Here is a 15,892-nt window from a genome sequence, read left to right as displayed (position 1 = left end):
TATTCAGGGTCTTTTCTGATTCCATACAAATCTTAAGATTATTTGTTCCAACTCTGTGAAGAAAGTAGATGGTATTTTGATAGGAATTTCATTGAACATGTAAATTGCTTTATGAGTGTTGAACCATCCTTGCATCCTGGGGATAAATCCCACTTGTTCATGGTGAATAATCCTGTTAATGTACTGTTTGATCCTATTGGCTAGTATTTTGGTGAGAATTTTTGTATCCACGTTCATCAGGGATATTAGTCTATAATTCTCCTTTTTGGTGGGGTCTTTGGTTTTGGGATCAAATGGCCTCATAAATGAGTTTGGAAGTACTCTGTCCCTTTCTATCCTTCAGAACAGCTTTAGTAGAATCGGTATTATTTCTTCTTTAAACCTTTGATAGAATTCACCTGGGAAGCCATCTGGCCCTGGACTTTTGTGTCTTGGGAGGTTTTTGATGACTGCTTCAATTTCCTTGCTGGTTACTGGCCTGTTCAGGTTCTCTATTTCTTCCTGTTCCAGTTTTGGTAATTTGTGAGTTTCCAGAAATGCATCCATTTCTTCTAGACTGCCTAATTTGTTGGCATATAGTTGCTCATAATACGTTTTTTAAATCGTTTGTATTTACTTGGTATTAGATGTGATCTTTCCTCTTTTGTTCATGATTTTATGAATTTGAGTCTTTTTTTCTTTTTAATAAAGCTGGCTAGGGGTTTCTCTATTTTATTAATTCTTTCAAAGAAACAGATCCTGGTTTTGTTGACCTACAGTTCTTCTGATCTCTATTTCATTGAGTTCATTCTATTTTGTTGAGTTCTTCTTTAATCTTTATTATCTCTCTTCTACTTGGTTTAGATTTATTTGCTGTTCTTTCTTAAATTCCTTTTTTTATAAATTTATTTTTTATTGGTGTTCAATTTGCCAACATATAGAATAAAACCCAGTGCTCATCCCGTCAAGTGCCCACCTCAGTGCCCGTCACCCAGTCACCCCCACCCCCCGCCCACCTCCCCTTCCACCACCCCTAGTTCATTTCCCAGAATTAGGAGTCTTTCAGGGATCCCTGGGTAGCGCAGCGGTTTGGCGCCTGCCTTTGGCCCAGGGCGTGATCCTGGAGACTCGGGATCGAATCCCACATCAGGCTCCCGGTGCATGGAGCCTGCTTCTCCCTCTGCCTATGTCTCTGCCTCTCTCTCTCTCTGTGACTATCATAAATAAATTTTAAAAAATTTTAAAAAATGAGTCTTTCATGTTCTGTATCCCTTTCTGAAATTCCTTTAGCTGCGAGGTTAGCTTATGTATTTGAGTTTTTTTCCAAATTTTTAAGGGAAAAAATACATCGCTTGTATTGTGATGTATTTCCCTCTAGAGACCACTTTTGCTGTATCCCAAAGATTCTGAATGGTTGTATTTCATTTTCATTAGTTTCCATGAATATTTTTAATTCTTCTCTAATTTCCTGGTTGACCCATTCATTTTTTAGTAGGATGCTCTTTAACCACCATGTGTTTGAGTTTCTTCCAAATTTCTTCTTGTGATCGCGTTCTAGTTTCAAAGCATTGTGGTCTGAAAACATGCTGGGCATGATCCCAATCTTCTGGTATCAGTTGAGACCTGATTTGTGGCCTGTATGTGGTCTATTCTGGAGAAAGTTCCATGTGCACTTGAGAAGAATATGTTTTCACTTGCTTTCAGATAGAATGTCCTGTATATATCTGTTAATCTATTTGGTCCGGTGTATCATTCAAGGCCCTTGTTTCTTTGGTCATGTTCTGTTTAGAATATCTGTCATTTGCTGAGAGTGCCCTCTTGAAGTCTCCTACTGTTAGTGTATTATTATCTAAGTATCTCTTTACTTTGGTTATTAATTGATTGATATACTTGGTGGCTCCCACATTAGGGGCATAAATATTCATAACCATTAGGTCTTCTTGTTATATAGATCCTTTAAGTATGATATAGTGTCCCCTTTCATCTCTTACTACAGTCTTTTGTATAAACTCTAATTTATCCAATATGAGGATTGTTACCCAGCTTTCTTTTGAGGACCATTTGAGTGGTAAATGGTTCTCTACCCTTTCATTTTCAGGCTGGAAGTGTCCTCAGGTCTAAAATGAGTCTTTTGTAGACAGCATATAGATGGGTCTTGCTTTTTTTTATCCAGTCCAATACCCTGCATCTTTTGATGGGATTATTTAGCCCATTCACGTTCAGAGTAACTACTGAAAGACATGAATTTAGTGTCATTGTATTATCTATACAGTCCCTGTTTTGTGTATTGTTTCTTTGGGCTTCCTCTTTCTTTTACAGGGTCCCCCTTAATATTTCTTGCAGAGCTGGTTTGGTGGTTACATATTCTTTCAGTTTCTGCCTATCCTGGAAGCTCTTTATCTCTCCTTCTATTCTGAATGACAGCCTTGCTGGATAAAGTATTCTTGGCTGCATATTCATCTCATTTAGTACCCTGTATATATCCTGCCAGCCCTTTCTGGCCTGCCATATCTCTGTGGAGAGGTCTGCTGTTAATCTTATATTTTTCTCAATATAAGTTAAGAATCTCTTTTCTTGAACTGCTTTAAGAATTTTCTCTTGGGCAGCCCAAGTGGCTCAGCAGTTTAGCTCCACCTTCAGCCCAGGGCCTGATCCTGGAGACCTGGGATGGAATCCCATGTCAGGTTCCCTGCATGGAACCTGCTTCTCCCTCTGCCTGTGTCTCTGCCTCTCTCTTTCTCTTTCTCTCTCTCTCTCTCTCTCTCATGAATAAATAAAATCTTTTTTAAAAAAGAATTTTCTCTTTATCTTTGAATTTGTAAGTTTCACTATTAAATGTTGAGATGTTAAATGGTTTTTATTGATTTTGGGGGGTGGGGGGTTCTCTCTATCTATTGGATCTGAATGTCTGTTTCCTTCCCCAGATTAGGGAAGTTCTCAGCTATGATTCTTCAGATATATTTTGTGATCCTCTCTCTCTCTTAGCCTCTTCTGGAATCCCAGTTAGATGTAATTCTTCCTTCTCAAGCTATCATTTATTTCCCTAGGCCTTTCCTCATGGGCTCTTAATTGTTTTTCTCTTTTTTCCTCCACTTCCTTCCTTTCCATCAATTTGTCTTCTATGTCACTCACTCTCTCTTCCACCTCATTAACCCTAGCAGTTAGAGCATCCAGTTTGGATTGTGTCTCATTTAAAGTATTTTTTATTTTGGCCTGATTAGATCTCAATTCTGCAGTAATGAAGTCTCTAGAGTCCTTTACATTTTTTTCCAGAGCCACCAGTAACTTTATAATTGTACTTCTGAATTGAATTTCTGACATTGTATTTAAATCCACATTCAGTAACTCTGTGGCAGAGTATTGCCTCCAGTTCTTTCTTTTGTGGTGATTCCTTTTAGTCATTTTGCCCAGTGCAGAGTGGCTGTATGAGCAAGCTGAGTCAAAAATATCAACCACGACCTAAGTAAAATACACACTAGATGATTCTGAAGAGGTTGGAGACCAGAAAATAAAAGAAAAAGAAGAACAGAACAAAAGAAAACAAAAGGACCACTAAAGTGAAAAACCAATTTTAAAACAAAATAGTAAAAATAAAAAACCAAAAACGAAGAAGAAAAAGAAAGGAAAGGGGGGGGGGAGTATGGTGGTGGTGAGGAAGTGATAGTGGAGAGAGAATATAGTCTCCCTGAGGGTACCTAGAGGGTGACCCTCTTGGTTCTGAGTGCATTTTGTTCTGTATGTTAGAATATTCTCAACCTCAAATTTATATAAACTATCAATACTTGTATTAAGACCCAACATTGACCACAAAAACATAAACAAGATAAAAGAGGGGGGCAGAATGGGAAGGAAGAGAGAACATAGTCTCATAGAATGAATCAACACAGTGTTCTACTTGGTTCTGGGTGTATTTTGGTTGTATGTTAGAAGATACTAAATTCCACCATTGTAAAACAAAATGACACAGAAAAAGCAAAAAACAAAAACCCACATCTTGTATATCTACCAAAATTAAATTAAATACATTGAAGGGAATCCAGAATTGAAGGGAATCCAGAAGTGAAAAATATATCTAAGACATGTAATTGTAGAAATATAAAAGTCAAAAAGGAAAAAACTTAAAAATGAAGAGTTGGTAAAATACTATAGTTAGGCAGGAAAGGAGAAAAAATGTTGGAGATTTTTAACCTGATACAAAAATGAGTCGTAATGAAAAAAGAAAAGAAAAGATCCTCTAGTTCTATATATGATTTTTCCTCAGTCCTGGAGCTTTCCAGTGCTGCTTTTCCCTTGTTCTTCTAGCAGTTCTTCTGGGGGTGGGGTCTGCTGCACTGATCCTCGGGTGTCTGTGCCTGAGCAGAAATGCCCTGTCCCTTGCCAGTTGCTGGACTCAGTATGAGCTGTTTATCCTGTGAGGCCTCTTTGTTCCCTAGAGGCCCCACGTCTCCCAGGTAAAAGGTGAAAACAAGAAGAAAAAATGGCGGTGGACAGATTTCCAGCTCTGGAGTCGAACTCCCTGCTTGACTAACCTGTCTCCCAGTCCACACTGGTCTAGATGCTCCTGGGGGCAGGCACAGGTGCACTGATCTGCACAGCCTGCAGAGCACCCAGCAGCAGGAGAGTTTTTGCTTTCCTGTGCCCTTCCCGCTTCCACCTGTCCCAAGAGGAATGGAGGATAGCCAGCTTTGTCCACTTCAGCACCCTCGGATCCAGGGCCCTGTGTCGCTGGACCCGCATTCCAAGGGACTGCTTCTCCCAAAGAAAATGAAGGACAGCTGCCTCCATCCAGTGCCAGGCTCTAGGTAAAGGGAGCTCTGGGGCCAGCCAGCATAATCAGCTGGCTTATGCCCTGAAGGGTTGTGGTGCTCCAGCCCTTTACCAAGACCAGACCATGTTTTTCGGTGAGCTTTCTACTGGGTGCCCCTCCTCTTACAGTGTCTTGGGGAATCTTGATGCTTCACTGCCCCTCCTGCAACTCTGCCCTATTTCTCTACTAAGCACTTTTCTATCAGAGAAAACTGAGGCCCAGATTCTTAAAGTTCCTGCTTGTTCAGGGCTGGGCTTTCATGCCCTGGAGGCTTTCGTGGCTCCCCTTTCAACTGGCTTGTCACAGTTCCCCTCTTCCACTTGATTTTTTTTTTCGCCTTCCTACCTTGTTAGAAGCAAAAAGTAGTCTCTCTGTAGCATGCCAGCTGCTCTCTCTTTATGTCTCAGGACGAATTTGTAGGTGTTCAGGGTGTTTTGAAAGTTACCTAGGTAAGGTTGTGAGACCAGACGAGATGAGGACCCCTACTCTTCTGCCATCTTGCCTCCTATCTAATTTTAATGAATTTCAATATAAATAGCCCCATGAGTGTTTCCTAACTGCAAGGTAGACTATGAGCTCTCTAGACCTCAAGCTCAAGGTCTCCCAGAACAAGTAGAGAGAGCAAATTCTCCCTTCTTCCATTAATGTTTTATTTAAGCCCTCAAGTGGATTGGTTGATGCCTACCTACCCTTACTGGTGAAGGTGATCTTCAGGTCTACTGACTCAAATTCTAATGTCTTCCTGAAACACCCACACAGACACACCCAGAAATAATGTTTTACCTGTTATCTGGGCATTAGTTAGCTCAGCTGAGTCGACACATAAAGATAAACAGCACACCCACACAAAGGGCAAGGGCCATGGACTATTCATCTACCAACTTTAATCTGTCATGGATCTGAGGAATCTTCCTATGACATTCATTCCTGGGCATTTCTGGCCTGCTCCATACATGGGATAAGCATGGGGCCACTGAAAGCTCCTCAAAAATATGTTGCCCCCAGGCAAAATATTACAGGTGTTAGAATTGAAAATGCAGGCCACACCCAAGTATTGCTAAGTGCTGAGGACATAATCGGGTACAGGGGTATAAACCACATTCTTAACTCTTGTCTCCCCTCCAGGTACTGTGCTCCATCATTGCAGGGGTGCTGCACTACCTCTACTTGGCCGCCTTCACCTGGATGCTCCTTGAAGGGCTACATCTCTTCCTCACGGTTAGGAATCTCAAGGTGGCCAACTACACCAGTGCAGGCAAATTCAAGAAGAAGTTCATGTACCCTTTTGGCTATGGGATTCCAGCTCTGGTTGTGGCTGTGTCTGCAGTAATAGGACCCCAAAATTATGGAACACACACACAGTAAGCATGATGTATGCCTTGATGGTGGAAGTGGTGTCTATGGCTGATACATGATCAGAAATCAAAAGCATTTCAGTCCATTTCCCATTGTAAATTATTCCTCAAACCAGTCTCTTTATAAGCCAGAATTCTATTTTCTCTTAGAAATCCCTAGAGAAATGGTTCTCAGCATCTTTGGGGGCTGGATCCTTTTGAGACTTTAAAATCCAGGGCCTATTTCCCCAAAGAGGGAAATGTACTTTTCAGAAAAATGTACTTACACATTAAATTTTGACTATAACTTCAGGATATTAGGGACAAAAAGTACATTCAAGAAATTCAAGGATGTTGGCAAATCAAACTCCAATAAAAAATATCCAAAAGGAGGGATCCCTGGGTGGCGCAGCGGTTTGACGCCTGCCTTTGGCCCAGGGCGTGATCCTGGAGACCTGGGATCGAATCCCACATCAGGCTCCCGGTGCATGGAGCCTGCTTCTCCCTCTGCCTGTGTCTCTGCCTCTCTCTCTCTCTCTGTGACTATCATAAATAAAAAAAATATATAAAAAAAAATATCCAAAAGGAAAAAGAAATTCAAGGATGGAAAAGCCCACCCGTAGCCTTTGTGTTCTGTAATATTCTGAAAGAGTAGGCTGAAGAGGTTGAGATTCATCCCCAAAATGTAAAGAGTAACAACAATAGCAACAAATCTGGAAGGTTTGTGATGCCTCAGAGATAGCCTATATTTCATCTCATTCTCCCTGTGATCCTGTGGGGTCAGCACTGTTCATCACCTCATACACAGGATATTTGGGGCTTCGTGCTTCTAAGAAACTTTCTCAAGGTTAGAACTATAGAGAGTGTAACTAATAATTCCTCACTAAAGGATTGTTGCCTCACTAAGGAAGTTTACAAAGCTCTGCAAAGTTAGCTGAAGATGTTAGTATTTTGGCAATGAGGCTGCTGTTGGGAGTAGGCATGCATGTGTTAAAACAACATGATAAAGGTGATTCTCTTGAAGGAAAAAAGATGCCCTGTCTCCATCTTGAACCAAACAGCCTACCAGAATGATTCTGGAGATATTATGGTAGCATAGATCAAGGTTGGCAAAAGTTCTATAGGGCTAAAGGGTAAGTATTTTGTCTCTGCAGGTATCCAGTCCTTGTGGCAAATAATGAATATGGCTCTTGTGGTAGGAGAGCAGCCAATATGTAGACCATATTAAATGGATGGGTGTGACTGTGTTTCAATAAAACTTTATTTACAGAAACAAGGGGTGGACTGGATTTGGCCTGTGGGTCATCATTTGTAACATTTGGAATAAAACATAAGCACAGGAGCTTTTCTGCTCACTGAATATTGGCAATTGCCTGTTATATGTACTAGTTTTATGCTTCCAAGTCTCTGTTTAGAATAATTAGACTATTTTTGCCAACATAAGCCACGATGTAATAAAAAGGACTTGGGCAACAGAGTACTTGGTACATGGAATATAGTTGCTTAGTGTTGGTAGGTTTTTTGCTATACTCAACAACATTATCTCATTTGATCTTTCCTATGAGATCTATATGAGGAAAACTGCAAAAGTGTGATGAAAGAAATCAAAGAAGATTCAAATAAATGGAGATACGGTTATTGTTCATGAGGAGGAAGATTCAATATTGTCAAGGAGTCAGTCAGTTCTTCCCCAATTGATCTATAGATTCAATACATTCACAATGACAATCCCAGAAAATTATTTTGTAGATATTGATAAGTGGATTCTAATGTTTATATAGAGAAGCAAAAGACCCTGAAGAGCTAACACAATATTGGATGAGAGGAACAGTCAGAGGACTGATCCAACCTGACTTCAAGAGTTGGCAATATGGCCACTGTCACCATTTAATCTTTTGATACTTGTGTTTGCCCCCACTTACAAAGGAAACTGAGCTTAGAGTGTATAGCTTGTGTCAGATGAGAACCCATGTCTTATTCCATCTAAAATCCGGGTTCTGAACTAAATCGTTCCTGGCATTGGTTGAATCTTGCTCAGGAGTCTGAATTCAAGCTCTCTGCCCTCCAAGAAATAGGCAGCTCACGTGTAACCTTCTCTCAACAGCTGCTGGCTCAAGCTCGATAGAGCGTTCATCTGGAGTTTCATGGGACCAGTGGCTGTCATTATCTTGGTGAGTGACTAGTGATAGTTATTTATGGGAGTGCCCGCCCTGGGCTGGCCAAGCATAGAGTGTGATTCTTTCTGTGAAAGTAGAAATGATGTGAAGCTAAGAAAATATAGCCTAATGTGATGAACTCCTCTTCCTGGAAATGCTCTCTTCATCTGTCTTTCCCTGCTTCCCCCTGGTTCACTTGTTGCTTTGATGGAACATAACCCTCTACTGGGAATTCTTCTAAAAATCCCACGTTTCTTCATTCAGCAAATATTTAACAAGTATCTACTCTGCACAGAGTGACATGTTCTCCTGTTCATCAGGAACTTCCTGATCACATCCATTGTCCCGGTATAGATATTAATAGTACTCTTTCACTTTCAAGGTGACTTGGTGTGAATGAGAACTATATAGTCACCCTAATCAAGCACCAAGTGCCACAGGTACAAAGACATACAATGTGCTGTATAAAATAGCATAGCAGGGGGATCCCTGGGTGGCGCAGCGGTTTGGCGCCTGCCTTTGGCCCAGGGCGCGATCCTGGAGACCCAGGATCGAATCCCACATCAGGCTCCCGGTGCATGGAGCCTGCTTCTCCCTCTGCCTGTGTCTCTGCCTCTCTCTCTCTCTGTAACTATCATAAATAAATATAAAAAAATTAAAAAAAAATAGCATAGCAGGGATTCCCTGGGTTTAGCAGGAAGCAGTTTAGCACTGCCTTCAGCCCCGGGCGTGATCCTGGGGTCCGGGGATAGAGTCCTACATCAGGCTCCCTGCATGGAGCCTGCTTCTCCCTCTGCCTGTGTCTCTGCCTCTCTCTGTGTGTGTGTGTGTGTGTGTCTCATGAATAAATAAATAAAATCTTAAAAAAAAAAGATCAGAGCATATATGCATAGCATTCTATGAAGCCCGTATCTTTTGGAAAAAGATTCTTAGGTCTACCTCAAATTGAGTTGCCTGCCATGGCCTCAAAATAAAATTCCAATTCAGGTTTTCATTCTGTGTCCGCAGATAAACTTGTTGCTGTACTTCCAAATTCTGTGGATTTTGAGAAGCAAGCTTTCCTCCCTCAATCATGAAGTTTCTACCATTCAGGATACCAGGTAAGAAAGTCCCAGAATCAGTGGTATCCACAGATTTCTCCTACAGGACTACTTTTCTTTCTAACTAGGAAAGAAAAACCCATACAAAAATCTGATACAACATTTCCTAGGACTGGATAAAGCGTATGTGAGGTACAACTTCTAGAGGTAAAACCTATAATCTTAGGTAGCTTCATGTACTCCTTGATCTCTTTATTCAACAAATATTTATTGGGTGTCTCCTTTGTGTAACATAATCATCATATGAAATTCATGCCAAGAGAATCAATGTTATCCTGCCTCCCCCACCTTGTAAATCCACCTACTTCTAGGGACTCTGTTATCCTTTATTGGAGATGTTCATTTCTTACTGGTGCTGATCTAAATGATTGAAATTAATGATAAGAGCAACTGACGTTAACTAGGGACTTGGTAGATGTTGGAAATTTACCAATATTCTTTCACTGAATGCTCATAACTCCAATCTATGTGGTGGATATGAGTACCAGCCCCCATTGATAAGATGAACAACTGCTTATTTTACCCAACAGTGGGCTAGAACCTTGCATTGGTGAGTCATGTATACAGAACTTAAAGGATATCTGTCCAACTTCAAATCCTGGCTTCGATCTCATCTGCCTATCAGACTAACCTAACATTTCTAAGCCTTAGTGTTTTCCATCCTGAAGGGTCAGAGCATCACCTTTCTAGGCACTTCCTCATCCCTCTATACATGCTGGATGTGAGTAAGCTCATGTCCCTGTGTGTGTGTGTGCGCGCACACACACACACACACATCATCTCTTCCAGACAGTTGCCTTCAACCACCACATTCCATTTTATAAAATACAATTTTCCTTTGAAGGACCCAACAGCATGTTATGGTCTGAAGTCCTGACATTGTCCTCAATACACATTTTCTTTTTTTAAAGTTTGTATTTATTTGTTCATGAGAGACAGAGAGAGAGGGGGGCAGAGACATAGACAGAGGGAGAAGTAGGCTCCATGCAGAGAGCCCTATGCAGGACTCAATCCTGGGACTCCAGGATCACACCCTGAGCCGAGGAAGACACTTAACCACTGAGCCACCCAGGCATCCCCTCAATACACATTTTCAAAGCTAATTCCATGAAGGCATTTTTCACATAACTTCCAATAGATCTAGGTTAAAGATTGCAAGAAAAAATATTCCAAAAAGTAGGAGAAAGCATTATTCCCAGAAGCAGCCTTTGGAAACCTGGGCTCTCCCTCATCTTCGAGCTGTATGGCTTTCTGTAAGTGACTTAAGCACATGAGGTTGATGTGAATATTAAAACAAGTAACTTATGGAAAGCATTTGGCACAGTGCTCAACACATAGTGATCAATGATAGTTCTTTTTTTATTAATTTTTATTTATTTATGATAGTCACACAGAGAGAGAGAGAGAGAGAGGCAGAGACAGAGGCAGAGGGAGAAGCAGGCTCCATGCACCGGGAGCCCAATGTGGGATTCGATCCCGGGTCTCCAGGATCGCGCCCTGGGCCAAAGACAGGCGTTAAACTGCTGCGCCACCCAGGGATCCCTCAATGATGGTTCTTATTGCTCTTTTTCCTTTGCAGAGTCATGACACTTAAAGCCATTGCTCAGCTATTTATCCTGGGCTGTTCTTGGGGCCTTGGATTTTTTACATTTGAAGAGCTGGGGAAGGTGATCAGATTAGTCATGGCATACACATTCACCATCATCAATGTCCTGCAAGGCATTTTGCTCTTTGTGGTACACTGCCTCCTTAATCGCCAGGTAAGCCTAATTATTTTGTCTCTTGCCAGCCAAGACAAAAAGTCTTACTGAATGGTTGGTCCCATTCTCACCCTTATCTGAGGTGTATTTGGTGCTGCCTTCCTTCTGGGAAGAGGGTTTAGGTGATGCTTCAGTATGACATGTGCTCTGAGCTGCCCTAGCTCCTAACTAGCCTTCGCATTCCAACCTATCTCTTAAGAGTGTGCTTCTGTCTGCTGCAGATGATATCAAAATACCATAGACTGTATGGCTTGGGCAACAGAGATTTCTCTTATAATTCTAGAGGCTGGAAATCTGAGGTCAGTGTGCCTGTGTTATTATGTTCTGGTGAGAGCTCTATCATTTTTTGCAGAGGGCCACTTTCTTGCTCTGGCCTTACATGGAAGAGAGAGATTTTATGCTTCTCCTTTTTGGGACATTAATCTTTTTGGATCAAGGATGTACCCTTATGACCTCATTTAATATTAATTTTTCTATAAAGGGCATCATATCTCCAAATACAGTCACACTGGGAGGTTAGGGCTTTCACATGTGAATTTTGAGGAGACATAGTTCAGTCCATAGCAGAGCATGTATCAGTCAGGATAAGGGAGATTATGCTGCAGTAACAAATAGCCACCACCCCCTGATTTCTGTGGTTTATAAAAATAAAGGTTATTTCTTGCCCAATCTACATATCCATGGCTTGATCTACATTGTTTTCACTCTGGGATATAGGCTAAAGGGCAGCCCTTATTTAGATATTGGTATTCTCGTGGGACTGGTATTCTCATGGCAAAGGGAAAGGAGATCCTGATAAGTGTAGCTTAATTATCTTTCTTTCATTGGCCAGAGCAGATTACTTGGCCATACCTAAGTTCACTAGAAAGACACATAATCTCTTATAGTGAAGTGCACTTTAAGGAGGGGCACTGAAATATTTGGCTGAATATGCCAAAAACAGAGTCTTCAGCTCTAATGACAGGTTTTCCACTGAGTATGTTGCCCTGTGACCTTGGGTAGCCTTCCTACCCTCTCTGAGCCTCAAACTTCTCACCTGTGTAAATGACAACACCTGCTTCACGGGGTTGAGAATTAGATGAACTAATGCAATATAAATCTCCTAGCACAGTCCTTGGCACACATTAAGTTCTTCGGAGGGTCATCATTATATTTTTATTTCTCTTAAAAGATTGGAAACAGTTTTCCCAGCTTCCCCCCCCCCCGCCACTTTTAAAAAAAGTTTTTATTTATTTATTCATGAGAGACACACAGAGAGAGAAGCAGAGACACAGGCAGAGGGAGAAGCAGGCTCCATGCAGAAAGCCCAATGTGGGACTCCATCCCAGGTCTCCAGGATCAGGCTCTGGGATGAAGGAGGTGCTAAACCGCTGAGCCACCCGGGCTGCCCACTTTTTTCCCCTTTACTATTGGTCAGAACTACCAGCAATGAAGATGTTGGTGACAAAAATGCCATCATAACACTTCATTAATTTCTCTTTCATCTTCTAGGGCCTTCTTAATGCTTGGTACTCCTCACACCTAGAATAAAGCACAACTTAAGTGTCTTAGTGAAATAATGTTGAATATGAAATATTTAAATATCTTCTTAAAACATGTTAAGTAGGTCTCAGGAAGGAATTCATGAAATCTAAGGATTGGTTCAGCATAGTGGTTAGTGTCAGGGCTCTGGAGTGAGAATGAAGAGGTATTGAATGCTGGCTGTAGGATATGAGACAAGTCCATTTATTTCCAACAGCTTCAGCTTCTTTATCTTTAATTGGGGATAACAGAAGAGCCTTCCTCATTTGGCTTATGTCAGGCTGAAATGATATATTGTGTATAAAGTGTATTGAAGATCGCTAGTGTTCAATAAATGGTGACCTTTATCATTATAATCCCCACCACCACCACCATCATCTTCATTGTCATCAGAGTCATCATCATGACCATCAGGCATTCCATGATCACTATCACTTTCACTATTCTCCTCCCTCATTGTCAGGATCATCACCTGACATTTAGTAAATACCTTTTGTATAATGAGGATCTTGAATTTTAGAATGAATCAACAAGAGGATAGCCAAGAGTGTACAGAAAATCAATGAGAAGGTAGTCATGGGGCTTCACATGTATGTCTTTTTAACCTTCTCCCTAACCAAGCTCCTAATGTGATACAAACCTCTGTATTCCTCAGGTGCAAATGGAATATAAGAAATGGTTTAGAGGGATGTGCAAATGGGCTGAAACTGAGAGCACTGAGGTAACTCACTCTGGGACCCAAATCAAAATGGTAAGACCAGCTTCTCTGCAATGCTGTGTAATTGCTGAACCCAACATCTTGTACTGCCAGGAGCTTCCTGGTCCCTTGATCTGAAAGAAAAGAGAAATTGCATTACTTCCTCCATTACTCTGGTGGTTTTTGGTTTTTGAGACCAAAACCAGTAGAATTCTTTTCCCTTATTTCTTCCTTTCTTTTCTTTTCTCCTTTCTCTCTTTTCTCTCCTCTCCTCTCCTTTTCTCTTCTCTCTTCCCCTCTGCTCTCTGCTCTTCTTCCTTCCTCTCTCTCTCTCTCTCTCTCCTCAGTCTTTCCACAAATATCCAAATAATATTTATCAAAATTTAAACATAACAACATTCATTTAACAAATATTTACTAATTATCCCATATATGCCAGTCACTGTTTTAGGTTCTGGGGAAACACCAGAAGATACATTGACAAAAATTCTTGCCCTCAAGAACTGTTGTTATATAGTAAAGGATGGCAAGCCATAATATGGATTATTCAATATTTCACAAAGTGATGAGGGGTATTGAAAAATACAGAGCTGTGAAGAGAAATCAGGACACATGATGTGGAGGGAGTTTGATTTCCAGGAAGGGGGTCATGGTGACAGCCTTTCACTGTCTATTACCACCTTCTATTTTAATTCTCTGCATGACGTGCCTCTCTGTATGATATTTCTTTTAGTCTGGAAAACATGAAAGTGTTTACCTTTGGTCAATCTCTGCCCCCTGTAGGTTCAGTGATGTGGTTACTATCATTTTCCTTCTACCTAGAGTATGCCTAGCCCACAAAGGATGTTCATTTAATTTGCTGAGTGTCTAAGGTCCTTGTTTATAGATGAGGACACAGAGTGGGAAAGTCCACAGGGTTTGCTCAAAGCTACTCAGCTGGGCACAGGGATTCACTCCAGATCATCAACAACTTTAGGACCACTTCCTGGGACGTGTACTTTCACACAGAGGACAACTGGCTGCTGATAGTGTCCTAACAGCATAGCATATGCCAGTGGCTCAGCCCTTGGCTGAAATCACCAGCAGTCAAAGGTTGTGTCTACCTGGACTGTGTAAAAGAACTGTCCCAGCACATGTGGTCTCCAAACACATGTTGCATAGTGGAATCCATAGCATGGATTCTGGAGTTCACCAGATTTGAGTTGGAATCTGGATTCTTTCAGGCTCTACCTGGTAGATGCTAGGCAAGTGGCTTAACCTCTCTGAGCCTCAATTCATTCATCATTGAAATGTCTGATGGACTGAGGAACAAAACAGTGTACATGGAAGCTTTTTGTTCTACTCTGAACCATGACAGCACTACTTTTATTAACACCAAATTATCAAGAGTAAATTATACATGGGATCCCTGGGTGGCACAGCAGTTTAGCGCCTGCCTTTGGCCCAGGGCGCGATCCTGGAGACCCGGGATCAAATCCCACATCGGGCTCCCGGTGCATGGAGCCTGCTTCTCCCTCTGCCTGTGTCTCTGCCTCTCTCTCTCTCTGTGTGTGTGTGTGTGTGACTATCATAAAAAAAAAATTAAGAGTCAATTATACAGAAGGCCCCAAACAGTAATCCTATCCTCTTATCTTTGGACAATATGTTATATTCTACAAAGCACATATTCAGGATGTCTGGGTTGGCTCAGTCAGTGAAGCATCCCACTCTTGATTTTGGCTCAGGTCATGATCTCAGGATCATAAGATTGAGCCCTGCTTTGGGCTCCATGGTAGGCATGGAGTGTGATTGAGATTCTTTCTCTCCCTCTTTCTCTTCGCTTTTCCCAATTCAATCACAACTCTCTCTAAAAAAATTAAATAAGTAAAAATAAAAGTAAAAAATAAAAAGCAGATATTCAACTTTACAATCGTTATTGATCCTCTGTAGCATTTAGTGATATGTCACTGTGTGAAGGGAGGCAAGATTGCTGAGGGCAAGTCCTAACTCCACTACTTCCAGGCTGCATGAGTTTTTTTTAAAAAGATTTATTTATTTATTCATGATAGACAGAGAAAGAGAGACAGAGACAGAGACACAGGCGGAGGGAGAAGCAGGCTCCATGCTGGGAGCCGATGCAGGACTCGATCCCGGGACTTCAGGAATGTGCCCTGGGCCAAAGGCAGGCGCCAAACCACTGAGCTACCCAGGGATCCCCCAGTTTCTACTAGCCTCTTATTGTCTCTCCTTCAGGACTTCGTCTGTAAGATGAGGATGGTAATAGTATCTATCTCATCATGAGAAGTAAGCAAGGTCATATGTGTTAGGAACTCAGAGTCCTGCCTGGCACAGGGTAAACAAACACACTATAAAAGTTTTTGAAAGGTCAGATAAATAAAAAGGTCATCATAGATGGCATTTGGGGTGGGGAGAAGGTTATAAAGTCAGATATTAGGACATCTTTATATATACATATATATTAGGACGTCTTTACTGAGCTTAGGATCTTAGAGAAATTCTGGTTTGTCATTTCCTGAGGTGTTAATTTCTCCTCAGATT

General features: G+C 41.4%; 1 protein-coding gene across 1 annotated transcript in view; it reads left to right on the top strand.

Annotated features, from left to right (window-relative positions):
- Positions 1–13,492, top strand: part of LOC140611477 (putative adhesion G protein-coupled receptor E4P) — a 39,995-nt gene extending 26,503 nt beyond the window's left edge. Inside the window, exons 8-12 of the mRNA XM_072788222.1 lie at positions 5,912–6,147; positions 8,225–8,291; positions 9,285–9,376; positions 10,956–11,136; positions 13,313–13,492. Coding sequence (XP_072644323.1) covers positions 5,912–6,147; positions 8,225–8,291; positions 9,285–9,376; positions 10,956–11,136; positions 13,313–13,492 — 756 coding nt within the window. The remainder of the gene's footprint in view (positions 1–5,911; positions 6,148–8,224; positions 8,292–9,284; positions 9,377–10,955; positions 11,137–13,312) is intronic.
- Positions 13,493–15,892: the final 2,400 nt, after the last annotated feature.

This window comes from Canis lupus, chromosome 19 (genome assembly GCF_048164855.1).
Source record: "Canis lupus baileyi chromosome 19, mCanLup2.hap1, whole genome shotgun sequence".
In the NCBI taxonomy this organism is placed as follows: Eukaryota; Metazoa; Chordata; class Mammalia; order Carnivora; family Canidae; genus Canis; species Canis lupus.
Note: the sequence above shows the minus strand (reverse complement) of the source record. Positions and strands in the feature narration are given on the sequence as shown.